This window comes from Crocuta crocuta, unplaced genomic scaffold (genome assembly GCF_008692635.1).
Source record: "Crocuta crocuta isolate KB4526 unplaced genomic scaffold, BGI_CrCroc_1.0 scaffold25, whole genome shotgun sequence".
Classification (NCBI taxonomy): Eukaryota; Metazoa; Chordata; class Mammalia; order Carnivora; family Hyaenidae; genus Crocuta; species Crocuta crocuta.
The window spans coordinates 20,408,289-20,434,874 of NW_027532015.1; the positions used below are offsets into that span (position 1 = coordinate 20,408,289).

The following is a 26,586-nucleotide window of genomic DNA, read 5'->3' on the forward strand; positions in this document are numbered from 1 at the left end:
CACCACCTGACCAGCTGCCTGTTCTTTGCAAGTAAAGATTTACTGCAATGCATCTATGTTCATTCATTTCTTACCGTCTGGGCTGCTTTTACATTAAAACCGGAACTGAGTAGCTGTGACGAAGATGTATGGCCTACAGAGCCAAAGATATGTACAACCTGGCCCTTTACAGAGAAGTCTGCAGACTCCTGATGCGTGTGAAGAATAACATTAGACATGTAATCAACACAAACCTGGAGGAGTGATAAGTGTTCTTCTATGTTCTTTACACCACCCGACTGGATGAATGTGCGGACTTGATGCTTCACACCTGTATGTTATAAAAATCAAAAGATTTACAATAATCAGGATAAAGTCTCAAATACAAATAAATGTGTACATAAATAATCACCTATGCAGGCAAGCTAAAATGATTTCAGCATCTCTAAGGGCAAATGTGCAAGAAGTACAAAGCTCGATCACCCTGGAAAACAAGCATGCTACTTCTATCATCTGTTAGAATGACAGCGGCCAGGTATTAAGAAGAGATATTCCTTTCCTTTCCTCATCTCTCTTCTCCTCTCTCTCACCTTTACTTCAGTCAGGCACGTATTTTTGCAAGACCTCATTACCAGGATGCCTCAACTGGCATCTGATTCCTTGCTCCTAACCAGACTTGTCCTATGTATTCCTCATCTTCACACACCACTCGTTTCATTCACTCATTTGCTCACTCATTCAAACACTAAGCGCTAACAACGCACCAGACACTGGGACAGACACTGAGGAGACAGAGGCACATAAAACACGTACAAAGTTCCTGCTTTTGTGGAGTTTGCAGTATTCTGGGAAGACAATGGAAATAAATTAAGAAAACAAATACTCTGGTGGCACAATGCTATGCAGACAAGAGGTGGAAGAAAGAAGCAGGAAGCAAATGTGGAAAGGCACTCCTTGTACAGCACAGTCATGGTGGCCTCTCAAATCAGGTGACACCTGAAGAAAGTGGAGAAAGAGAATTGAGCCACTGAAACGCGAACAAGAAAGCCGTTCCACGCAGAGAGGACGCAAGTACAAAGGCTGTGAGGTGGGGGTCTCACAGCTGGGTCAGGAAGAGACTGAGGGAAGTAGAGAACAGGAAATGGTATCAGAAGGGGCCTTTAGGCATGGTAAGGTCCTGAGATTTTATTCAGAGAAAAATGATATTTACTACAGTATCATGTAGGGGGTTTTAGGGCAGAAGAGTGGCATAATCTAATTTATGTTTTTAAAATAATTATTCTGACTGCTCTGCAGACAACTAACCACACTGGAAATGAGATGAGGCTATGAGGACGTTTTTGCAAGAGCTGATGATGGAGAAGCAGAGTGCTGGTGGTGAAGATAATAAGAAGGGATCATGTTTTTGGTTTGTATTTTAAAGGAAGCACCAACAGCATATGCTGGTAGAATATGAGTGATGGGAAGAAGGTAAGAACATTCCAAGGTTTAAGGCATGGGCCAACACAAGAATGTAGGACCATTTTCTGAGATAGGAAGAACAGAGACACAGTCTATGACATTCCAAATGGTGAACGGAGAGGTTTTTCGGGGCTTTTGTTTTTTTAAAAACATATGTTTGACAAATGGGTAATGAAGTCAAATAGATAACGAGCATGAAAATCTGGAGTTCAAAGACAAGATCAAGGGTAAAGATGTAAATGTGGGAGCATCAGCATTTGGGATGATGTCTAAAGTCATGAACAAAGATGAGGCCGTCCAGAGAATGAGTACAGAGAGAGAATAGAAGAGGTAGAAGGCAAAGAAGCCCAAGAAGTAATGACTAGAAAATAAGAGAAGGAAAGAAAGAAGAAAGAAATCAACTAAGTTAAAGGCTGACGCTAGATCAAAGAACAAGACTGATCGCTGGATTTACCAAGATTTAACATTCTTGACAAGGGCTGTTCTGGTGGAGTTGGCGATAAGAAAGGGCAAAAGCTAGAACAGGGTGGGTTTAAGAGAAAATGGGAGGACAGCGGATGGAGTCAGCCTGTAGAGAAAACATATTTAAGTAGTTGTTTTAAAAGGAAATAGAGACATGTAACATTAGGTAGCAACAGGACACTTTTTGTCTTTTTGTTTGTTTGTTTTTTCCAAGTTGGGAGATTCTCAGGAGTAAGCTGAGTGAAGAATACATGGAAATTCTCTGTGCTATTTTTTTTTTTTTTACAGTAAACTCTATCCCCAATGTGGGGTTCAAACCCATGACTCCGACATGAAGAGTCGCATGTTCTACCGACTGAGCTAACCAGGCACCGCAATCTATATTATTTTTTTAGAATTACTTTAAAATAAAACTCTTTTAAAAAATGGAAAATATTATTTCATTTATTCAAGAAATACATGATGAGCAACTACCATGGACAGGATAATGTTCTATGCGCTAGGGCTCCAACGGTATCAAAAACCCCGCCAAATCCCTTCTCCTGTTTGGATGCTGGTAGGAATAATCAACAAAGAGGCATGACCTATTGACGCAGAAGAGAGAAGTGACCTGGTGAGAAAATGGAATCCTGTGCATGAGTCTGGGCCCTAAGACAGGGGCAGGCACACCCACTGGCTCAGAGAGGGTTCTGTCTAGGGCAGAGAGCAGGAATATATCCACCAGATACATGGGGGCATGCAGACATCTCCACTGACTTTGTCTTTTTTCTCAATGACCAGGACACAAGGCTATCTGGTGAGAGGCAGGGTGGGAAAAGGAGGTAAGAGACATCTGAGGGAAAAAGGATTGGAACTCAGTGATCTGGAAGAACAGACCTAAATCTGTTTAGCAGGACTGTGGGGCAGGCCGTAGGGCTCACCTGAGGTTAGGAGTCATGAACGTGAAGTTAGACCAGTGAGCATGTGGTGCCTTTCTCTAGCTACAATCAACCACTCAGGCACAGGCATGAGGGAGGTACAACGTTTGTTGAGCCAGAGTTGGGGGTTTGCCAGGCAAACACAATATAAGGAGTGGAGGCTATAGTTACAAGGGAATAATTATAACAGTATCACAAAATAAATTTAGAGGCATCTAGAGACATACCACAATTAAAATCTGAAAAAAAGAAAAGAAAAGAAAAAAAATAGTTGGTAGAACAATCCCCACTGGTGTTCTCAACCATAAAGGGTGTAATGAAGTTAAAAACGAAAATCAGAGCCAAATGGTCAAAATATTTACTGCATCATTAGCATTTTAAAGACTGTGAAATTACGCTATAAACAAACAAGTTTCAAATTATTTAACCTAGCATTTTCTAGAGATACTTAACTATGAAAGACTGCTTTAGTGGGCAAGCCATTAACATCACATGGAACACTAGTGTTCTACAGAACACATTTTGGAAAATAGTGGTCTAATGGATGCCAATGAGTCCAGTGTTCCTCTATTAACCAGATCTGTTGAGTCTATCCTGAAAGATCAGAAAGTCTCAACACAGCCCTCTGGATGGAAAACTAAAAGATAGAAAGCCAGAAAGGCAACACAGTGGTTAGAGTTTCTGGTGAATAAAAAACATCTTAGGACTAGTGAAAAACAGTGAACATTCTAGAAAATGCTCTAGGTGAATGGGATATAGTTACTTCTTCTCAAACCAACTTTCATATTAGTAGCCCTGAACAGTAACAAGTGAGTTGATACAGCCCCAATTTAATGTTGATTTTTCTCAGAATTACTTCAGTGAAAAATACCTTTAAATATTTATGAAGGTTTCTTTTCTCTTCCTTTATTCACTTGTTCTCTCCTACCATCCTTCCCCACACTATTTTCTTAATATGTGTTAGGATTACGTGTGTATGTGGAGGTCATTAGTTTAGAAATGTAAAAGGAAAACAAGCACTGCGATGTCAATGCCAAATTCATACAGCAAGTGGTACATTTCTTACAGTGAGACATTTTCATAAAATATATTCTAATATATAATTTCTTAAAATTCATTCTGTTGTGGGCATGCAAACTGGTATAGCCACTTTGGAAAACAGTATGGAAGTTCCTCAAAAAATTAAGAAATAATCCAATCATCATACTACTGGGTATTTACCCATAGAATATAAAAACAATAATTTGCAAGGATATATCCACCCTTATGTTTATTGCAGCATTATTTACAATAGCGAAATTATGGATGCAGCCCAAATGTCCATCAACAGATGAATGGATAAAAAAGATATTCCATGATACACAAAGGAATATTACTTGGCCATAAAGAAGAATGTAATCTTGCAATATATAACAATACGGATGGATCTAGAGAGTATAATGTTAAGCAAAGTGAGTCAGAGAAAGACAAATACCATATGATTTCATTCCAATGTTGAACTTAAGAAACAAAACAAAGGGAGGAAGAAAGAGATGAACCCCAAAACAGACTCTTAACTATAAAGAACAACCTGATTGTTGGTTACCAGGGGGGAGGTTGGTGAGGAAATGGGTGAAATAGGTGTAAAGGATTAGGGACACACATGTCACGATGAGCATCGAGTAATGTGTAGAACTGCTGAATCACTATATTATACACCTGAAACTAATATAACATTGTATGTTAACTATACTGGAAATGAAATGAAATGAAATGAAATGAAATGAAATGAAATGAAATGAAATGAAATGAAACAAAAGTAGTCTGTTATAAATTGTATAAACAAGACTATAAAGCTCTATTTCCAACTATTCTACTCTTTTCTGAAACAATCGTTTGATGACAGATTATTACTGATCATGTATTGCATAAATTTCAGAGAGATTATTGTTCTTTTAGAGAAAGGTGTTAATTCACATAGGGCTCATTAAAAATAATTAAAAAAAAACCATACGCCATTTCTAATTTTTTTCTTCCAAGTCTAATACAGCTATCAAACAGTTTTTATAATTACCTGCTGGGCTCATGGTGCTTAAAGTAAGAACAGGCTGACATTACTAATTCTTTTGATGGTATTGTATTCCTCTATGAATTGCAATTTAGGAAAATACTGTGGTATATTTTGGCCACACGTTCCTGTACTACTTAAATCTTATGTAAGATTTTAATGTTGCCTAAATACTGACCAAAGTCACCATCTAAAATAAACAGGAAGCCATCTCAACAGAGATAATAGAAATAGCCCTGTTTTCATCTATTGTACTCTGTCAATCAGCCAACAACACTTCATTTAGAATAAAGTTGGAAGGCTGTGAAATCCTTTCTGCTACCAATACATAAAACAAGTCATCTCTTAGTCCCATCTAGTGTTCAAAAACAGAAATGTAACCAGAAAGGATTGTAATTATAGAAGAACTACTAATGGTGTAAAGTTTGGTAAACTGTCGGTCACTGTACCCTCTTTTCTTTCTTTTGGGTTTTCACATATGTCATCAAAGAAGTCCCTATCAAACATTTTTTTAAGTCCACTTCACAAGTAAGTGCAAACTATTCATGAAGGCTGCGAAGAGCCAATCAGACCTAGACTGGCGGACTTTGAAAAGGTCAGAAACCAAAGAAATAAATCATGAAAAGCCCATGTTTATTGTAAGGATGAAGTGAGCAGATGCTAAGATATCTTCACTTAGTGGAAAGATAAAGAGGATAAGTGATTTTTCCAAGCTCTCCAGGTGAAAAGAAAGAGATCCTGGTTTTATCAAATCTCATCCAAAAGCTGAACAAAATGCACACACGCTGGGTTCCACAAATCTAGGCAGTGAGTCAAAGAAGAACAGTTCAAGATGCTTCCTTCAGGAAAAGATCCAAGTCCTCCTTTCAAGCCATAATGGTTTCGATTCTTTGAAGAAATACAGGACACTGGGCCTTGCTAAATCCAGGACATGACTGTCAACTTATTTCCCAGGAACAGTTTCCTGGCTCCAATATGCTAACTCTTAGGAGTCTCCATTACTCTGTGTTTCACTACTAAACCCCAAATCTCACCAGGCTGAGTTGTCTGGCTCTTCCTTTCATCCTTAATTCATTTCCAATCCCATTCCCCACACAAGCTGGTCTTAGTACTATTAATTTGCTACAAGCTTAAAACCTGATTTTTCACTAACACATGGACTCCTTGGAAAAGATAAAGGAGATGCCACCTCATTATCCTGCTCTCAAATTCTCCTGTCATGTATTCATTGTCTCCAAGCTGAGAGGGAAGGGAGCTCATTTCTCCCCCAGGTCAGCCCCTCTTACAGGACGAGGTATCCCCAATTACCCACAGTCTCAGGTATCTCCCTCAAGGTGGCCTCATTTCTTCAGCCTGAAAACCAAGTTCAAAACTCTCTTTGTGCAGGATACCCTGCTCTGACTGTTGACTGTTCCCCCCCCCGCCCCCCAAGCAATAATCAATTTTCACCTTCAAGGCCAAACCTCTCTGCCTGAGGTCCCTACAGTCATCTCTTCCACATTCTGCAAAGTCACTTACTCAAGCAGACTGGATGCCATTCCCTAAACACACCTTAAGTTCCCTTGGGGCCTAAACACAACCAAATACTTACCTTGGCCAGGAATATTCCATCTCAACATCTAAGTACCGATTCCTATCATCCTTTATGGTCCAGCTCAAACCCCACATCTTCCAGTAAGCCTTCCTTAAGAACCTTCCAGTGAGTCAGTCAGTCCTTCCACCACGTGCCCCCCTTAGACAAGAAGTGGTTGGTTCTAATAACTAAGCACAAACCACTTGCCCTGCAGCCTAGACAGTGCTGTTTGTACTTCTACCCCTCAGACCCTGAGCCCCTCAGGGCAGAAGTGTAGAGTTACCTAGGTTCCTTTCCTCTCTGTAACTCATTACCTCCACCAACCCATGCTTCCCCAATGATGACAAATCTGTCAACTTTGACACCGCTCTCAGAAATTGACAACGGGGGCGCCTGGGTGGCTCAGTGTGTTAAGATTCTGACTCTTGATTTTGGCTCAGGTCATGATACCACAGTTAGTGGGATCAAGACCTGCATCGGGCTCTGCACTGACAACATGGAGCCTACTTGGGATTCTCTCTCTCCGTCTCTCTCTTGTGCCTCCCCTGCTCTCTCTCTTTCTCTCTCTCAAAATAAATAAACTAAAATTTTAAAGTATAAAAAAAAGAAATTGACAACATGCTGCAAAACTTTTCAACATCACTTTGAGCAGACACAGAATATTGCTATTACTCTCGACTCCATCTCTAAGATTAAACTGAAGTTTGGAGTACACCTGGAGACCATAAGGAAAAGGGCCCGAGCCCCATGTTTGTTCCAATTTGGTAACTTAGTGCTTCTCTTTTTCGCTGATCTACTTGTTGATTTTTTTGCCCTGCCTCACTGGGACACCAGACTGAAATTCAGGGAGAGTTGTGACAGCTTTTCCGCTCACTAACCTGCTAAGTCCTGCCATGCCTTCCCAATTCCCAAAAGACAAGATCACATGCAAATACGAATTCTCCAAGGTAAGCTCCTTGCTAGCACCCAGGGGAAGAGAGGGGTGCCCCTTCACATAGTGTGCTCTGTGTGGAGTCCAGTCCTCGGGCAGGGACAGTGTGGAGAACAGCCTACACACAGTCACATCTTCACCGCCGTGGCTGCTTTCCTCCCCATCTTTCAGGTCCTCTATAGTTCTACTCTGAGATACTTAGGATTATTAAGAAGTCTAATGACTGTCAAGGGGATACAATTAAGCAGTTAGCCATTACCAGTAACAAAGGAAACCTACAGGTAAAGGAAATTTTATTTTAAGATATATTATTTTCTTTTTACTAAAAAAAATGACTTTAACCCTGCATTAATTTTCAGTTTTCCTCTATGGAGGGAAACAATGTTTTATTGCAACTAAACATGTATCGCCACAAAGGTACCCAGACTTACACAGTTGCCCCTTGAACAAATGGGTGTTTGAGTCCCATGGGTTCAATGATGTGTGGATTTTTTTTTCAATACAGTACACTACTATAAATGTGTTTTCTCTTCCTTATGATTTTCTTAATAACATTTTCTTTTCTCTAGCTTACTTTATTGTAAGAATATATTCTTACAATAACAGAATATCAACTGGTTATGTTATTACTAAGGCTTCCAGTCCAGAGTAGGTTGTTAAGTTTTGGAAAGGTCAAAACTTATACACAAATTTCCAATTGCACTCAGGGTGAGGACTCCTACCCTGCACACTGTTCAAGGGTCAACTATATATGTTTTCAATATCCCACTAAGGTAAAAAAGAGGTAAGATCACTATCCAATTCAAAGGGGAAAAAATATAAATAAATACACTTCTAAAAAGAAAAGGGGCACCTGGGTGGCTTGGTCTGTTAAGCATCTGACTTTTGAATTTTGGCTTAGGTCGCGATCTTGCGGTCCGTGAGTTAATATCCCACATCAGGCTCTGAACTCGAGCCTACTTGGGATTCTCTGTCTTCCTTTCTCTCTGCCCCTCCACTACTCTCTCTCTCTTGCTCTCTCAAAATAAAGAAAGAAACTTCAAAGGGAAAAAAATCTCACTTCCAAACTATTTTAAATTTGGAAAGCAATCCGATTTGTAACCTCAATTACATACCTAAGCAAGTAATTTATGCAGATAAAAACCATTCCAAAATTTGAAGATCAAAGAATATAATATTTAATAAAGCTGGAGAAATTCCAGTGGACTTTAGCAATTTGCAATGTGCCTTAATTGGGTATTGAGACGAGAACATGCTGTTCTCTTCTTCTGACAATTAACAAAACATGGTTTCATGTTAATAGTATAAGTAATTCCTCAAAGTACATTTCATCCTAAAAATAATTAGTTTGTGCTCATAAAAGTATAAAAATCAGTGCTAAAAGAGATCAACTTTTTTCTCTGTTCTTTCTAAAAAAAGAACCCGGGATCTTTCCTATTCCCTAAGCATTTGGCATCAAGGAAAAATGAATGTGACAAAGTCTTCTAGGCTTTTCATTACTTTTTTCTAGAAGAATGTTTTTTAAAAGACACACATCTCATGTCAAATAAACGACTTACACTTTTAAAACTCTCTAATACCGCAAAATAAGACCACAAAAATAACACACTAACATTTACCCATTTTGTTTAAGTCAAACAAAAGCTAAAAAATAAAAAGCTCCCTAAATGAATCAGAACTTTAAGAATAAAAAGTGGTCATTTTAACAAATTCTAGAAATTGCTTTAAAGTATCACTGTCTTTTTTAAATAATTGTTTATTTAAGTAATCTCTACATCCAGAGTGGGGCTCAAACTCATAACCCTGAGAAAGTCGCAAGCTCATCCAACTGAGCCAGCCAGGAGCCGCTGAAGTACTACTTATTAATGAAAGTATCGAATCTGGTCATCGCTCTGAGACTGCTATCCTCACAGCACATCAAACACAGGAGAGGAGAAACGCACTTGACCCCAGAACAGATTTATAGTGTTACTAAATGTAAAGCTTTTTCATCCATTTGCTCATTCAAGTTAGGTACAGATAATCTTGAGTGACACAAAAACCACCAATAAGAACTATGAGGAACAGAGGTGTCTGGGTGGCTCAGTTGGCTAAGCATCCGGCTTTGGCTCAGGTCATGATCTCGCGGTTTATGGGTTCAAGCCTTGCATCAGGCTCTGTGCTGACAGCTCAGAGCTTAGAGCCTGCTTCAGATTCTGTCTCCCTTTCTCTCTGCCCCTCCTCGCTCTTGCTCTCTCTGTCTCTCAAAAATGAACATTACAAAAGAAGTTATGAGGAACAGATGAACATGGTAAGCAATACAAGAATTCAATTAGCAAATCCAGACTGTAGGAGATGCAACAGGACAAATGACCTGGTTTCTTCAATAAAAGTTACAAAGGGAAGAGACAGAGAGGAACAGGAATCTATTAAAAGAGATCAAGAGAAACATCAAATCAATCACAAAGTGTATACCTTATTTGGACCTAAAACTATCAAACCTCATCCTCAAAATACACATACACACACACACACACACACACACACACACACACACACAACTAAGACAACCGGGAAGAATGTTTAAGTATTTAGTAACATTATGGCATTTATAATATTACGTATTTGAAGAAAAGGAATCTCTATCTTTAAAAGTTACATACTGAAACATAACACAGATGAAATGCTATGATGTCTGAAGTTTGCTTCAAAACAACCTTGGAGTTAGGATTTCAGGAGAAGGAATACAGAGAAAACAAGAGTGAATTTTAAATTGATAACTGTTAGTGTGGTATAATGGGTGTAGGTGGGTCACTATTACTCTACATTTTTTTATTCTACCTTTGTCCATGCTTGAAATGGTCTATATTTCAATAAAAATGTTTACTGCAAACTGAATAGAAAGACATTTTATGGGGAGATTATGCTTTGCAGAAGAAAGCTAAGGAAAAACACACCAAAATGTTCAGAAGTACTTACTTGAGTCTGTGTGGTGTAATCATGAAACTACTTGTCTACACTTAAAAAAATTCTGTAAAAAGCATGTATAATGCATAATAAAAAGCATTTTAAAAATATGAATGGCAAATGGCTTTCAATGCCTCTCCTTTTTAAAACAATTTAAGGAAGACAGATGAATATCTAAGAATCCAATCTGAGGGGTAATGGAAATTATTGATGGCTCTACTCGATTTTTAAACATAGCATACTAAAAAGTAAGGTTAGGAAACAAGCTCCCCTAAAATGTAGCAATACCTATATAAATTAATATTTGCTTGAAACTGTAACATTAGCCATATTTTATAAAGATAGCTGTCACTGCTCATCGCCAGTGTTCTAGGAAGGAATTAAGCACTTCGGAAATGCCTTTCACCAGGTAACTGAATGTAATGATCAGTCAACATGGATTAGAAATGGGAATCATTATTTCAACTGCTTAATCAAAACATGATGCCTGTATTTTAATTATAGTTATATAATTTTATAATATACTGCTTCTATTACTTAATGTAGTATATCCCAAAACTCTAAGGATTAAAAACAATATTATCAATCAATACAGTTGTATTCGGCAATTATAAATAGTTAAAATTGCTACTGGGAATAAAACTATGAAGGAAAATTAAAATGTCTTGTCAGAAAATGATAGATGACACCCAGGAAGGGGGAGAGGTATACACCTGTGGGCACTGGCACGGGAACATGCATTGGGAGGAAGGTACACTGTACTTCTGCAGCAGGAAGTTGAGTGAAAATACAAGGCACAAAGTTAAACTGAAGGCCACTATTTAGAAATATATGCCATGTGAAATAGGTAAGGAGTTAAAAATCTGAAATGTGAAAGGCTGGGATGGAGCACTGCTCTTCTTTGTTATAAGCTCTGCATTATCTTTGTTTTCCAACCATGTACCAGGTTGACACGACCCAAAGCACCCAGCCATGGTCAAAGTCTCACCAATAGTCATAGCTCTCATCCCAGTTGTCAAAATGCACCAGGAAACGATTGTCCACCATGTCTGTCACCGTAGCAACACAGATGAACGCAGGATTCTTTTTGTCTACAGCTTCAAGCTTCATTCCAACTCGAAAGCCTGATGGGATCACGGTCTACGAAACGTGCAGATTTAATTAGAGATAAGCACACACTTAATAGCAAGATCTGCGCCCTCCCTACACCTCCTGCTTGAGGGCCTGGCATCCATCAGCTATGTTCACATAATTTAAGGAGCATGTACCAGTTTTACACCAGGGTCGCTTTCCAACAAGCAGCAAGAGAAAAAAAATGCCCCATTGGTACATCCGAATAACTATTTGGACTCCAAGACGGAGACACCCACAACCTCACAGAGTTTACTTAATTTTAATATGTGTTTTGGCACTGCAGTTAGACAACTATACTAGTTAGGCAAGTTTTATTCGCCATTTAGTTCACTTTTTGTTTTTCTTGTTCTTGATTACAGACTTCACAATGAAAATTGTTTCGCGCAAAATATGCACTTCATCAAGCTAAAAATGTCTATGAGTCAGTACAAGTTCACTCCCATCTGTGAAATGCTCTCTCAAGAGTACTCTACTGAAAGTAGGTCATCTTCATCCATGAGAGGCTGCAAATTATTACAACTTTTACCTCACACTACAGATATTACTCACAACAGGACCAAAAGAGCTGGCTGTATACATACAGCCATTCGAAAACTGCAATATAAGGAAAGCCAAACATTATCAGCCAACTGGGACATGAAAGTAAGACAATAATAGCTCGGTAAGATTTAGTACTTGAGGTGCAGTAAAATGTAAGCATTCCTTAGAATCTCGTGTGAGGAAATCTATCTGAACTCAGAAAAATGTACTTGGATCAGTTATGCCAATCAAAACACACGAGTGTTATTTCTATCCCTCTTAAAAAAAAGCTCTGTCCGGACTTAAGTATACAGATACTATTCTAATTACTTTAAGCAAAACAGATGTTATCTCTCATTTTACTATAATTATACAGCTATCATTACAAAAATGTAGACAGCCACGTACTGAAAATGTTAGCATACGTCCTATATGAATAGATGGATTGGGTGTTAACACTGCACAGATACTATGACAATACATTTTAGTCCTGAAATTTTTTACCAGGGTTCTGACCACAAATATTCAAATATTCTGAGGTAGAAAAACCTAGAAATAGAAAAATTAATTGCTTCTTGGATACCAAACACAGAGTCCAAGATTAAGCTGTGTCTAGCAAGGCACAGAATTTAAGATGACGGTTCAAGGCCGTTAATCACATCCCTGACTGAACTCAACATCAGCGATCCAGAAAGGGATTAGGAAACTTGGGAGTGGGCCACTGAGTTTTCCACCTAACTGCCCTTCCTCCCTTGTCTTGATAGAGAATAGCTACTGACAATGGAGTATTTACATTTCAGTAATTAAGCTTTCCTCTCAATTAAGAGATTTTAAAATAATAACCTGGCTCATTAGCTCTATTAGTTACCTAAATAAACATACACACACACACACACGCACGCACGCACGCACGCACGCACAAACACATACCTTCAGGTCTCTAATTCAACCTGGTTTATGTTTAATTTGATCAGAGAATCTTTTAGCCAGTAATCTGATGCTCAAAACAACTGGTTAAAATCATTTCCCAAATGGAAGGTATCTGGAGTGGATGAGATGGTTTTGCCCACTCCTGATACTCATTTCCATTTGGAAAGAATCCCATTATTGACACACGATGGTCTCTTTCTGTACTCTGACTCGCTGTTACCTGACTGGTGAATGTGAAAGGAGGAACTGGCTGTACTCCTAAGGGTAAGCTGGCCTGGAGGGCATGTGGCGTCCCTGTGCTGCTCTGGGGGCACGCTCTGGGCCTGCAGGAATACAGGGCCCGCATGCGCTAGGGCTCCTGGGCCTGGGTGATGGGGTGGAAGGGCCAGCACATCTCATTAATTCTAGGTTTCAGAATCAAGAAGCTCATTCGTCAGTAGACGACGCCATGCAGGTCCTCCAACTGAGCCCTTCTCTGTTATAAAAGAGAATATTTTGGCTTTCCACCTGCTTGCTCTCTGTTAATTCTAATTAGATCAAACCTTGGACGAGGGGGAAGACCGGAACATGACTGGGCCTCTTCAGGGGTGCAACAGGGTACACGCAATGGAAAGTGGGAATACAGGACAAAAAAGTAGGAGATACATACACATTCAGACTTAGCTTCTGTTATCGGCAAAATAAAGCCACAAGCTAAGGTGAAGGTAAATCCTCCTCCCCGGCAGCAAATCCGAACTGGGCTACATTCATCTACTATGTGACTCCTATGTGAAAAGTACTCTAAACAAGAAACACTAACAGTAAAATATCCCAGTCCATTTCATTTTTTTTGTGCACTTTTACTGTAAATTACACTTGGGTTTCTACCATTCAATAAAATACAACAACCATGATATGCCTATAAAACGTTTATTCATGACAATTTTAAGCTAATTTTAAAGTTTAATGAACAGTGCTCTATTTACCGAAGAAATAAAATGTATTATAGTCTCCTGTTATCACTTTTACTTTATCCTATGAAACACTCAAAAGTCACTTCCTTCAAAACGCAAAGTATTTTGGATGTACTTACTATATTCTGATTTTCAAATAATGACTTGGGAGCAGCCTGTGCTTTGCAGGTCTTCAGATAGGTCTGCCAATTAAATTCTTCTTCTTTATAACCTTGGGCAAGCACATATATACAGATTTAGTAAAATATCGAAATACTTCACACTTAATTTCCCATTCCCACTTTTACCTACAACTCCAACATGCTGGAATCAAATAATCAATTTTTTAAACAGACAAAATTTAACTTATAATTCATACTATGGATTTTTCTCCCCTTACATCAGCTGTGTTTCTTTCCAACAAATGGTATTATACTTTCAATTCTGAATGAATGATAGTGGATACAAAGAAAAGGGAAAAGGAAGCAAATATGTATCAGACTCAGATGCACTTCTTCTTAATGCCAGGCTGTTTCTATCAGTATTTAGGCAAAACTCCTCAGCAGTAGACTAGTGGGCTGGAAGAGTCAAAATCTTTATTTTTCCCTCACCTATTCTATTTTGGGAGACTAACTTGTAGAAATAAGTGGGAAGCTGGAGAAAACAGTAATAAAAGAGATAACATCTTTTTAGTCTATCACAAAAATGATGATTCAAGATTTATGAAGTAAGCATGCTGGCAAATTACAATAATGGAAATGTCCTTGCCTTAATGCTCACAATTTCACATTTAATGCTGTTAAAGCCAACATTTCCTTTAAAAAGGAAATTGAGCATTTTATTTTATCTGCTCGCGTGCTCCCTTCTCCTTCCGTTACAGTCCAGAAGGCAACATGAAAAGAATAGCTGATAATGTACCATATATAAGAGATCAATTTATATAAAGGCTTGCAGATTTTCTTTTTTGCCCTCATTTTTCCCTCAGCCATCTGAAAATGCTAGTCTGACATTAATTTTTCACTTAAAACCAAAGGATGGCTAGTCCATTAAAAAAGTAATAGCTCTGAGACAGGCCAAAAATATGAAACAGGTCACCTGGATCTTTGACATCAAGTAAACAATATCAAACGTATGGGTGCCCAGGTGGCTTAGTCGGTTAAGCATCCGACTTCGGCTCAGGTCATGATCTCACAGTTTGTGAGTTCAAGCCCTGCATCAGGCTCTGTGCTGACAGCTCTGAGCTTGGAGCCTGCTTCGGATTCTGTGTCTCCCCCTCTCTGTCCCGCCTCTCTCTCAGTCTCTCAAAAATAAATAAACATTAAAAATAAAATACCAAATGTAATCCTTGAAAAGGAAGGAAATAAGATGCTATTAAATACATTAGGGATGGGGGCGCCTGGGTGGCTTAGTCGGTTGAGCGTCCGACTTTCGCTTAGATCATGATCTCGCAGTTCGTGGGTTCGAGCCCTGCATCGGGCTCTGTGCTGACTGCCAGCTCGGAGCCTGAAGCCTATTTCAGAGTCTGTGTCTCCCTCTCTCTCTGACCCTCCCCTGCTCATGCTGTCTCTCTCTCTCTCTCTCCTAGAAATAAATTAAAATATTAAAAAAAATACATTAGGGATGGACTGAAAAAGATGCTATCAGTTATTCTTGGATCTTTATGTAAACACAAAACAGGCAAAATCACAGGCAGACTGTAATATAAAGAACTCAACAATTAAAATGTAACTACTATGAGTTCAATCCCCACCTAAATCAACTTTTAGCACTATATTCTCCTAAATGTCTGATCCTTAAATTCAATTCATAATTTCTCAAGATTCTGTATATAATGAAATATCAGTAGATAAATTCGGTCGTGTAAACATGTTAGAACAAAGTTTTCAAATCTGTTTTTTCAAGGATGCATATATATATACATATTTGACTCTAAACAACACAGGTTTGCATAGTACAGGTCCACTTACTCATCTTTAGAATGTTCTTGATAACATTCCCTTTTCCCTAGCTTACTTTATTCTAAGAATACAGTGTAGATTGTATGTAACATATAAAACATACGTTAACTGACTCTGTTACACCAGGAAAGCTCCTGGGCAACAGTAGTCTTTTAACAATTAAGTTTTTAGTAAGTCAAAAGTTACCCATGGATTTTCAACTGTGCTTGGGGTTGGCATCCCTAATCCTGTGTTATTCAAGGATCAATTGTATGTGGGGGGGGAGAGGGGGGAGAGGGGAATGGGACTATATGAAAAAAAAAATTGGTAACTAGAACTTATACTCAAAATACATATCAATCAAATATTATTTTGTATACAAATAAATACATGGACACAGTTCATTCTCTTAAGTAGGATTTTGCTTTTTACATTCCTTTCACTCTAATGAACACGTTTTTTTTTGTTTTTTTTTTTTCATAAATGATGAACTTGAATTTGGGCCTATCTGCATCTTAATAAAGTCTGAATTCTTAAAGATTCCAAATCACCACATAAGAAAAAAGTTTGTACAGAATTTAAAGTATGAACCAAAAAAGTGACACCACCTTTTGGAGGATGGAGTTTGTGGCCAGTTTTCTCACACCACCCAACCGGGTGAATATCAAGAGCGTCTGCATTTACCCAGAAGTCATAGCAATCAGAATATCCATCAAAGTGCAGTTTTATCCGGTATCCACACACCTGAAATAGGGAAGCATGAGTACTGACTAAAAAACAAACAACCCTTCCCCCAAATACCCAGAATATGTGTGTACAAAATTCATTTACAAAATAAAGTAAACATAGATATCAAGTACGGCACAGCCTACGTTAATCAAAGTACCCTCATTAATAGCCACAAAATCCAGTGAACAAACTGGCAAACTCTAAAGGCACAGGCAATGCATTGGGAAGAACCGAGCTGCACTGCTTTGGCTTCATTCCTGGTTGTGTTAGGAGCACACGACTACTGGGCGAAGAATGATTTTTCCCTCAGGTATGTGTCCTCTCTCCACTCTTGGTATTGTACCAGCACAAGTCACCAAGGAGAGCCAGCCGGGAAGGAGCCAGCCCAGCACGGCAGCACAGCTCCGGCAGAGTCCCGGGGTGGGCACCCTACTGTACACCGTGTGAATGCTGGCACCTATCTTTTATAAAGCTCGGCAGACAGACATATCCAGCCAGACCAAAGCCGGTACACAGAGGGACATCAACAGATTCTCCTCTCCACCAGCAGCTGGGTTGGGAGAAAGAAAAACAAAAGCCTTCCTTAATTCACAGGTTCCCTGGAATGCCAGTAAGAACCCACTCTACAGAACACATGCTGAATGCTGAGGCCATACATCTGACTACAGGGTCCCTCTTGAGGAAGTTCTGAGTTAAAAGGTCACATGGGTTTATGAGGCCTCAGCTGGGTCACGCTCTGCCTTGGGCTCTTAGAGGGAAGTTTTAGCCTCTCAATCTACTTCCTACTAGCACAGCAGATGCATTCAAGTGGAACCACAGAACACACCAGACCTCTCAACACTCCGGGAGCAGCCTCCCTGGAGAAGCCAGAATGAGAAGCTTGAGACTAGAACAAAGAACCAGGTCAGTTAACAATCCCCAAATAATAAGGCAGCTGTGTATTTAAGTTCATGGTAAGTTCTCTGAAATACTGTTAAAATTCAAGTGGTGAGGCACATGGGTGGCTCATTCAGTTAAGCATCAGACTCTTGATTTTGACTCAGGTACATGATCTCATAGGTTTCTGAGTTCAAGACCCAAGTCAGGCTCTGCGCTGACAGTGTAGATGCTGCTTGGGATTCTCTGCCTCTCTCTCTCTCTCTGCTCCTCCCCCACTTGCATGCGCACATGTGCACACATATGTACACGCGCTGTCTTTATACATGCACATTTATGTACACGTTTACACATACACATAAATGTTAATTCACAGTAATAAAAAGTCTGGGAATATATGCCAAAATATTAACAGTGATTTATTCTGAGAAGTGGGAGTGAGAAGGGAGAGGCCGAAAGGGAATGATGGGCTCTTTATAGTTTATCTCATATGTTAGTAATTTTTCAATTGGAATGTCTTGATACGTTACATATGTAAGATTTACGAGTGAGCAGACTTCCCCCAGAGAGACTAGAGTCCCTCCAGAGTCAAGGCAGTGTTCCAGGCAAGTACACAGAAGGAGCTCAGCGGCGGCACTTCTCCTCAACCCCGGAGCTACGCCAAGCTACTCTGCCTCACACACGGCTGTCTCTGGTCAATGCCCAAGCTCCCTGACTGACTTACCCCTCTAGTCCCTCGGGGTTAGACTGCTCTGAGGTTCACCTCTCGAGTCAGCCTCTCCCTCCTGGCCCTACAATCTCTCCTCCCCTGTGTCTTGTCCTCTCTGGAACCCTGTGGTTTGGTACACAATCTCCTATACCCTCAGCCCCCTTGTTCAAAGGCATACGTGACACCCCTGTCAAGACCTCCCTCGGGTGGAGACTGCTCCTTCTCCGCCTCCCTCCCTCAGAGACCCAGAAGGGGTTACTACCTCTGGCCGCACCACACTCCTGGGTCCTTGCTCCTCCGAGCACCTTGAAATGTGGCTGCTCCACCTTGTCCTTACCATCCCACATGCTGTCTTCCCCACATCCCTTCTTCCCTCATCAGACACGAAGCCCTGGCTTACTCTCTTCCTCTCCATCCTGAGTGGTTCCGTCACGCACGTGGATGACTCATCCTATACCGTGGCTCCTCTGCTCCCTGCCTTTCTTCCTCACTTTAAAACACTCTCATGAATCTTGTCCCAGGAGAAACTATATGCCTCTCAACTACTGAAACACCCAGCCTCCTGTTCAGTTCACTAACCCAGCTACTCCCTACACACTTCTTCCTCAGTCTCAATGAGATGTCCAGCATCTCACACTGATTCGTCTACGTTTCCCCTAGCATCCCCCCACCCCCATCACCTTGGGCCTTCCTTCCTTAGCAATTTCTTGCTAACATTTTCTTGCTAACATCTTTAAACTGTTGCCGCGAGACCTTCCCTCCTTCCCAAAATATCTGCCTGACAAAATTCCATTATCCCCAAGTGCCCAACTAGTCTGCTCCTATACCTGGTCTAGGGAATGTTGCAGGGGGGTGGAGGAGGGGGAGAAAACAAACACTTAACCCTTATTATTCGTGATTTCCTCGCTGTGATTTTACCTACTTGATAACATCTGTACCCGCAGTGTCTGGGAACAGATGCACGCACAAGAGTGGCGAAAACTGTGAGCCGCCTATCGCGCGAGTTCCTGGCTGAGATAGAAGAAGGCAATGTTCTCTCTGCCTTCTTGTTTTATGTCTCATTCTGTAAGCCAAACATCCTTTGCACAGACTATTCACTGCTACATTTTTCACATTTGTGCTTTCTGTGGGTGACTTTGCTATTTAAAATGGCCGCCGAGCACAGTGCTGGAGGGCCGGCGGGTGCTCCGACGTGCGAGGAGGCCACCGTGTGCCTTGTGGAGAAGACATGCTGGGTAAGTGTCATCAGGCATGAGTTGTGGTGCTGCTGGCTGTGGGTTCCGTGTTAATAAGTCAACAACAGATATTAAAGAAGATGTCACTAAACAGAAATGTACATGAACAAGGCTACATATTGATCAGCCTATGGAAATGTGAGCAGAAGCTCAAAAGAACCTAATCCTGTACTTCCCCTAAAAGGAATGGTCAGGATTTACTATTCATTGCTTACAACTAGTGCATATGAGAATTGTATGCCCCTGAACGGCAGAAGCTCCCTATCCTATCCCGGTTGTGGAGCAGTCCTTCTAGATGGCCCCGTCCAGTTCTTACTACCTAGATGGCCATGTCTAGTTCCTACTCCCATCCTTCACAGGCCTTTCACCCTCCTCCAGCTACCCCTTCACCGCCTTCACCCTCATGCTCAGTGACTGACCTTCCATGACAAAGCAGCTCCCTCACACATCTGTCTCCAAACTAGCAAACCTGCCCGCCTGTGCCCGTGCCCGTGCCCACCCTCTCCTCCTCCACCCTGTTAGCACCGAACAGGAGATTCCTGCTCCTGGCTAAGGTGTGGGCCTCCTCATGTACTCTGTCTGGACTTCTTCTTCCCCCATCCCCGCCTATCAGTGATCTGCTCTCTCTGAACCTTCTAATCTTCTGCTCCCTAGTTGCTTTAGAATTCACTCTCCAATCTCTTCCCATTGCCAAAAAAAAAAAAAAAAGGGGGGGGGGGGGGGAGGCAGATAAAGAAAAGCAAAAGAAAAGAAAATAGAGACTATCTCTCAGGCTTAGGCAACAAATTCTCATACAACAACTGTTAAACTTTTTTTTGTAACAATTGATAAGCTTTGGGAACACCAAGGAGCTGTGCGCATCTAAAATTTCAATTTTAATCATGCTCACAAGGCACTGTTTGTAATAATGAGAACAGTGAGAAAGTAAAGACCACTCAATTGTTCATCCATATGAGAGAAATTAATTGAATTACAGAAAATAAGTAAAATGTGGGGTGCCTGGGTGGCTCAGTCGGTTAAGCGTCTGACTTCGGCTCAGGTCATGATCTCACGGTTTGTGGGTTTGGCCCCGCGTCGGGCTCTGTGCTAACAGCTCAGAGCCCGAAGCCTGCTTCAGATTCTATATCTCCCTCTCTCTCTGACCGTCCCCTGCTCACACTGTCTCTCTCTCTCTCAGAAATAAATAAAACATTAAAAAATTTTAAAAAAAGAAAATAAGTAAAATGCAATACCACTCGATGGTGAAAACAGTATGTATGTAAAATATATGACACGCTATGATAAAAGTAAGCTTCAGAAATTATGCAATTTATATGTAAAAAAGAGAAAAATGTACGTATTTTTAAAAGCAGAGAAAACATCTGGANCTGTTATAATAAAAAAAAACTAGACAAACTAAGATAGATCTTTCGAAATCAAGAGTTAAAACACACACACACACCTTAAAAAGATCCCCTTTTTTACAACCAAACTTCTCAAAAGCAGTCCCCGCTTACTGAATCTGCTTCTGCACTTACTGAACAATGCTATCTCAACTGCCTGTGGGGAGGCTAGGGAAAGCACCACGAGCTGCACTGTCCCATGTGCTCTGTACATAACTATGTATTGTTATTTACTGTAACTGTCATCGTCCAGCAAGGAGATGTCACCGTGTTCCACAGGAGCCACGCTTCTTACAAATTCCCCAAGTCACTGAAAGAATACTCTGATAACTCAAACTAATACACAAGACCATCTTCTTTCAGGGGGAATTTCAAATGATATATACCCCTGGTTCAAGGGAGGAAGGAAGTCGGAGGCTAACACAGGAAGAAAAAAATAAATTCTAAGAAGTACTCTCGGTAATATACTAGACTAAGCTATATATAAATAGACTCAGGCAATTTTTCCTGAAAAATTTCAGAGATACCTCGAAATGCTAAAAACTATATGAGCTAGAGCATATTATGCTAAGTGAAGTCAGTCAGTCAGAAAAAGACAAATACCATATGATTTCAGTCATACGTGTGATTTAAGAAACAAGACAGATGAATAGAGGGAAAAAAGAGAGAGGCAAACTGTAGAGAACAAATTTAGGATCGCTCGAGGGGAGGAGAGTGGAGGGATGGGCTAAATAGGTGATGGGTATTAAGGAGAGCACTTGAGATGAGCCCTGGGTGCTACGTGTTAAGTGATGACTCACTAAATTCTACTCCTGAAACCAATTGTACACTATATGTGAATTAACTGGAATTTAAATAAACCTTGAAACAAAAAGCCAAAAAATTTTTTTTTAATTAAAAGTATACAAATATCTGTTGGTCTGTTTTTTATATTAAGGAACCACAGTATGACCACAGCTATAGAGTCAGATGCACAGAGGGTCAAATCCTGGTTCTACCACTTTGAAGCTGTGTGACCTTGTATACATCACTTAACCTCTCTGAACCTCAGTTCCTTTATCAATAAAACAAGGATGAAAAAACAGGACCTGCATAGCTTATAAATGAATCTTATAAAGATTCAATGAGGTAAATGCAAAGCAATAAGCACCATGCCTGCTGTAAAATAAGCACGCAAGAAATGGCACTTTTTCCCACTGTTAAAATCCCATAAGTACCATTTTATGGCAAAAATAAGGACGAAGCAAACTTACCTCAGCCACAGTGAGGACACAGTACACAGACTGATGCTCGGGGTCCACACCTTCTAATTTCATGCCGACTTTAAATCCATTTTTGTTGTAAGGAAAGGATTGGTACTAAAATGCAAAATGACAGCAGTTTTAGTGCTTTATCCTGAAGGCATAATTAAAATGAAGATATTTAACATTCTTAAAGACTAACCTAATACATAAATGACTCTTAAAAATCCATAAGAAAGGAATTTTCAAACTCACTCATAAGAGTGGTACAAAGTAAGGTTACACTCAAATATATTTTCCCTAATCTGATTAGTAAAGATCACAAAGTTTGATAACACAGTGGTGGCAAAGCTCGAGGGGGACAGGTACGTATGTACGTCACTCGTCGGGATTAAACTGGTACAACCTGTAGCAATTTCACAATATCTATAAAACAGGACATTCTGCTTGTCTCGGTAATTCTAATTCTAGGAAATTATGCCACAGGGATATCCACATGTGTGTAAAATGACAGGTGTACAAGGTTATTCACTAAAATGGACCAGGTGTGTGATACATGTGTCCTATACTAACACACACGTGTCGACCAGTTTAGGGCTGCACTTATTATAGAACAGACATAAGAGGTCATATGATGCACAACTATGAAAGAATGAAGAAAGGCATAATGAACTGAGATTTCCAAACTAAGTTAAAAACAAGCAAAGTCTAAAACAGTATGTGTGACGTATGCTCCCATTTGGTTGAGGACAGGGAGAATGAGATCTGTGCAGATCTACTGCTTATCTGGACATATAATTTTGTAAGAAGGGAATATAAGAGCCGGGAATGGTAATCACCTCAGGAGACGCAAATCTGGGACCTGGCGGGCAGGGCTCTGAGGGACAAACTTCACATTCTTCTGGTACTTTTATACCGTGAATTACTGACTGCATTAATGATTCCGGTTATTAGCTGCATTTAAACTTTTCTTTTTAATGTAAAAAAGTCTATTCTACAAAGAGTCAAAGTTACAGAAAATATATAGAACAAGTTCATATGTAGTTATGTTTAAATATTCTTTATGTAGATATAATCACTGTATATCGACTATTCGTTCACTTTTTTAAAAAACTCCCTATGTTAATGCATATATACCAAGTTATCAACAGCAGATTAATTATGTACCGTGATTAAATATAATTAAATAATTTAAATCAGGGTTCAGCAAACTATCCTCTCTGGGTCAAATCTAACCCACAACCTGTTTTTCTAAGTATTACAAGACTATAGCGGTAGCCCTTCATTTATACATCGTCTACGGCTGCTTTCATTACAACGCCAGAACTGAGTCATTGCACTGAGACCCGATGCCTCACAAATCCTAAAATACACACCATGTGGCTCTTTCACAGAATAAGCCTGCTGACCCCAGGTTTAGCCCAGGGGTGGCAGGCTCTATCTTAACTACACTGGGTGTCCATATTTCTGATTTTAAATCACTTTATGGTAAAATGTTTTCACTACAGTTAATATAATACAGTAACTTGCTTTTAGATTTTTGTTCTGATAGTATATAAACCTCAGTAACTTGTTTTTGTTTTCCCCAAAGCCATAATGTTGACATGAAATTTCATGCCAGTTTTTCTTAATCTACTAGCTTTGCAGCAAGAGTAGAAGTATATCTCTTAAAATTCACGAGTGAAAGCCCAGTTAATGCCGAGAGAAAAGAGCGTGTGTGTCTACATGTGGGCCTATGCTTGTGGTGCTGGAGGGCTGTGTGCATATATTAATGTCAGCCGCCCCTGGGGTTACCCCTTCATATAAATACACTCATGGAAAACAACATATTTGAGAAATTACCCCAAGTCACATTTTCTAAACAAATGATGGAAATGTCAATGCTAATTCCAGATCAGAATTCCAGAGCCTTCGCACTTGTAGACAATGCTTTCTAGAAGAGCCCGTACCTCCTTGAACAGCTTTGCTGGCACCGCCACAGCTTTTTCCTCTTCCAGGTAGGACGCCCAGCACCAGGCTTTCTTCCCTTTAGGAGGCAAGCCTGAAAAGCAAGTGAGACTAAAATGATAGCATTCCCAAATCTGAGAAGTCAAAGGGATATCCTGTGAAGTTTCACGTCCGTCCGTGACTACTACTACTACCACACCTGGTATTTCCCAGCCTCTTCTCGGCCCTCCTAAAGAAGCAAGAACTAAAAAGTAAACTGTGGTGTACAACCAGTTATGACGGAAGCTGCAGAAGAACTTAGAATAAATGAAGGAGACACAGTAGGAAACTGAAATAGAGCAGTATCATGAAACAGGATCATCAAAACATGTTTCCTAAGGGGAGACTAGGTGGCTCAGTCGGTTAAGTGTCTGACTTCCGCTCAGGTCATGATCTCATGGTTTGTGAGTTTGAGCCCTGCATCAGGCTCTGTGCTGACAGCACAAAACCTTCTTGGGATTCTCTCTCTCTCCCTCTCTCTGCCCCTCCCCCAGTTGAGTGTGCACTCTCACGCTCTCTCTCTTTCAAAATAATAAACTTAAAAAAACCACGTTTCCTGGGGCACCCGTAACTCAGTTGGTTAAGTATCCTACTTCAGCTCAGGTCGTGATCTTGCAGTTTTTGAGTTTAAGTCCCACATCAGGCTCGCTGCTGTCAGCACAGAGCCCGCTTGGATCGTCTGACTCTCTCTCTCTCTCTCTGTCCCTCCCCCGCTTGCAAGTGCTCTCTCAAAAATAAATGAACATTTGGGAAAAAAATGTTTCCTGATATCAAGAAGCTGAGGACTGGGAAGAGGCCAGTGCACTGAGTACTTAGGGAATGGCTGCTAATTTTGGGTGCGGGGAGTGGGGGTATGTCAATTTAGCAAGGGCTTGATTTTGAGCAGCAAAAGAATACAGAAGTGATAAAGATATGTAACCAATCAATATCAATTTTATTTTGGATTAACTTAACAAATAATAGAAATTAAAGGAAGATTATAATAGCTTGACGGGTAGCAAAATTGGGAGAAAGGAATTTAGGGGATGAGATTTGAACAGGCTAAGTAAGAGGGAGCTCATGAAGAGAAAAAAAAATCTGAATACCTAAGGGGGAAAAATAAATGACTAAAGGAACAAGGTCCCAGAAGAGCCAGGGCCCTGAAGGTAAAAGAGAAGAAGGTTAAAACATCTGTGAGGCCGAGAGCCGAGGGAGAAATTTACCCTCCTTTAATCTCAGTGATGTAAGACAGAAGGTCACGCCCCCGAGGATGTAAAAGCCAGGCTGTGTGCCTGAGGCAGGTAGGAGTAGTACAAGTTTTATTTGAGAAACTGAGGGATGAACAAGCGAGGAAGGCAATGCAGGCAGATGCGATGGGTCAACAAGGGGAGACAAAAACCTAGTGGAGGACACTGAGGCCTCTATGGAAATGACCTAAAGGCCATGATGCACACGGAGGTTAAGCTCATCCAGTCAAGTATAAAAGGAAAGGGTCTGAGGACTGGACGCGTCAGGAAAATAAAGTGCTGCCCGAGAAACAATGAAAGAAACAAAAAAGGTCCCACATCAGAAGGTTGCAGTTTGAGATCAAATATTAAAACTTAAAATCTTAGGGGCACCTGGTTGACTCAGTCCGTTAAGCGTCTAACTCATGGTTTCGGCTCAGGTCATGATCTCATGGTTCGCTACATCGGGCTCCACGCTGCTGGTGTGGAGCCTGCTTGGGATTCTCTCCTACCCCCCTTTCTCTGCCCTCCCCTGCTTGTGCTCTCTCTCAAAATAAATAAACTTTAAAAAGAAAAAAAACCTTAAAATCTTAGGAAATAAGAACAAAGGTTTTAGTGAACAGTAAACGTGCAGAAGTAGAAAAAAATGTACTTGAGAGAAAAACATAAAAGATGTTTTCATGTTTGCACTGACATTATTCAAAAGTTACTCGTTTCCAATTTTTTCTTCATCTACTTCTTCAAAACCCTGATTTTTAAGGACAAAATTTAATCAGAGAAAAACCCAAAACAATACCTTAATGGCTCCTGTGTACATTATAATTTAGACTAAAACGTCTACTTTTGTGAAGTATTTTCCATTTCACTAGGTCACAAGTAAACCATTTCTTTCATCAACCTACCCTGCTTTATCACAGTCGAATCCCCTCGTCTTTTCCTTCGGGCTCTCTGTGAACCCCTCAGGATTCTTCCGTCTTGTTTGTTCTCCTACAGCAAGAAAGGAAAACGATGATTTTAAAAAAGCTCCTGAAACTGGCACCAACGAAAACTTAAGAGAGCTGTCAGAAAGCATTATTTTTTTTGTACTTTTCTTCAATTTCACTTCCTAAGTTTTAAAGAAAGTCAGAATATAGGTCATTTGAGAACTGTGTTGCTTTTGGCCTGAGGTCATTACAAAATAAGAACGCTTCCAAGAAGTAGACCCTGGAACTGCAGATACCGTTCCTGCCTTCTTGGAGCACTTTCTTCTCATAGCTCCTTGTCCGCTTTGTTCTGATTTTCCTCACGCCCCACTGGCCCGTCTTTCTCAGTCCCTTTGCTGAGGTCTCCTTGAACCCAGTCCATTTTTCTTCCCTATCGAATCCCTCTCCCTGGGTTTTAAAGATCGTCTCTCTGCCAAATATCCCCAGTTCGTATCCCCTGACCTCGTTCCTGACTCCACACTCATGAATCCGA

At 40.3% G+C, this 26,586-nt stretch overlaps 1 protein-coding gene across 4 annotated transcripts in view; it reads right to left on the reverse strand.

Annotated features, from left to right (window-relative positions):
* Positions 1–26,586, reverse strand: part of L3MBTL3 (L3MBTL histone methyl-lysine binding protein 3) — a 120,103-nt gene that overhangs the window by 60,416 nt on the left and 33,101 nt on the right. For all 4 annotated transcript variants that reach the window (XM_077776092.1, XM_077776093.1, XM_077776090.1 and 1 more), the window contains 7 exons: positions 26,034–26,118; positions 23,890–23,981; positions 21,953–22,057; positions 16,377–16,512; positions 13,972–14,063; positions 11,305–11,456; positions 234–310 (listed from right to left, as the gene is read on the reverse strand). In XM_077776092.1, the coding sequence (XP_077632218.1) occupies positions 234–310; positions 11,305–11,456; positions 13,972–14,063; positions 16,377–16,512; positions 21,953–22,057; positions 23,890–23,981; positions 26,034–26,118 (739 nt within the window). The remainder of the gene's footprint in view (positions 1–233; positions 311–11,304; positions 11,457–13,971; positions 14,064–16,376; positions 16,513–21,952; positions 22,058–23,889; positions 23,982–26,033; positions 26,119–26,586) is intronic.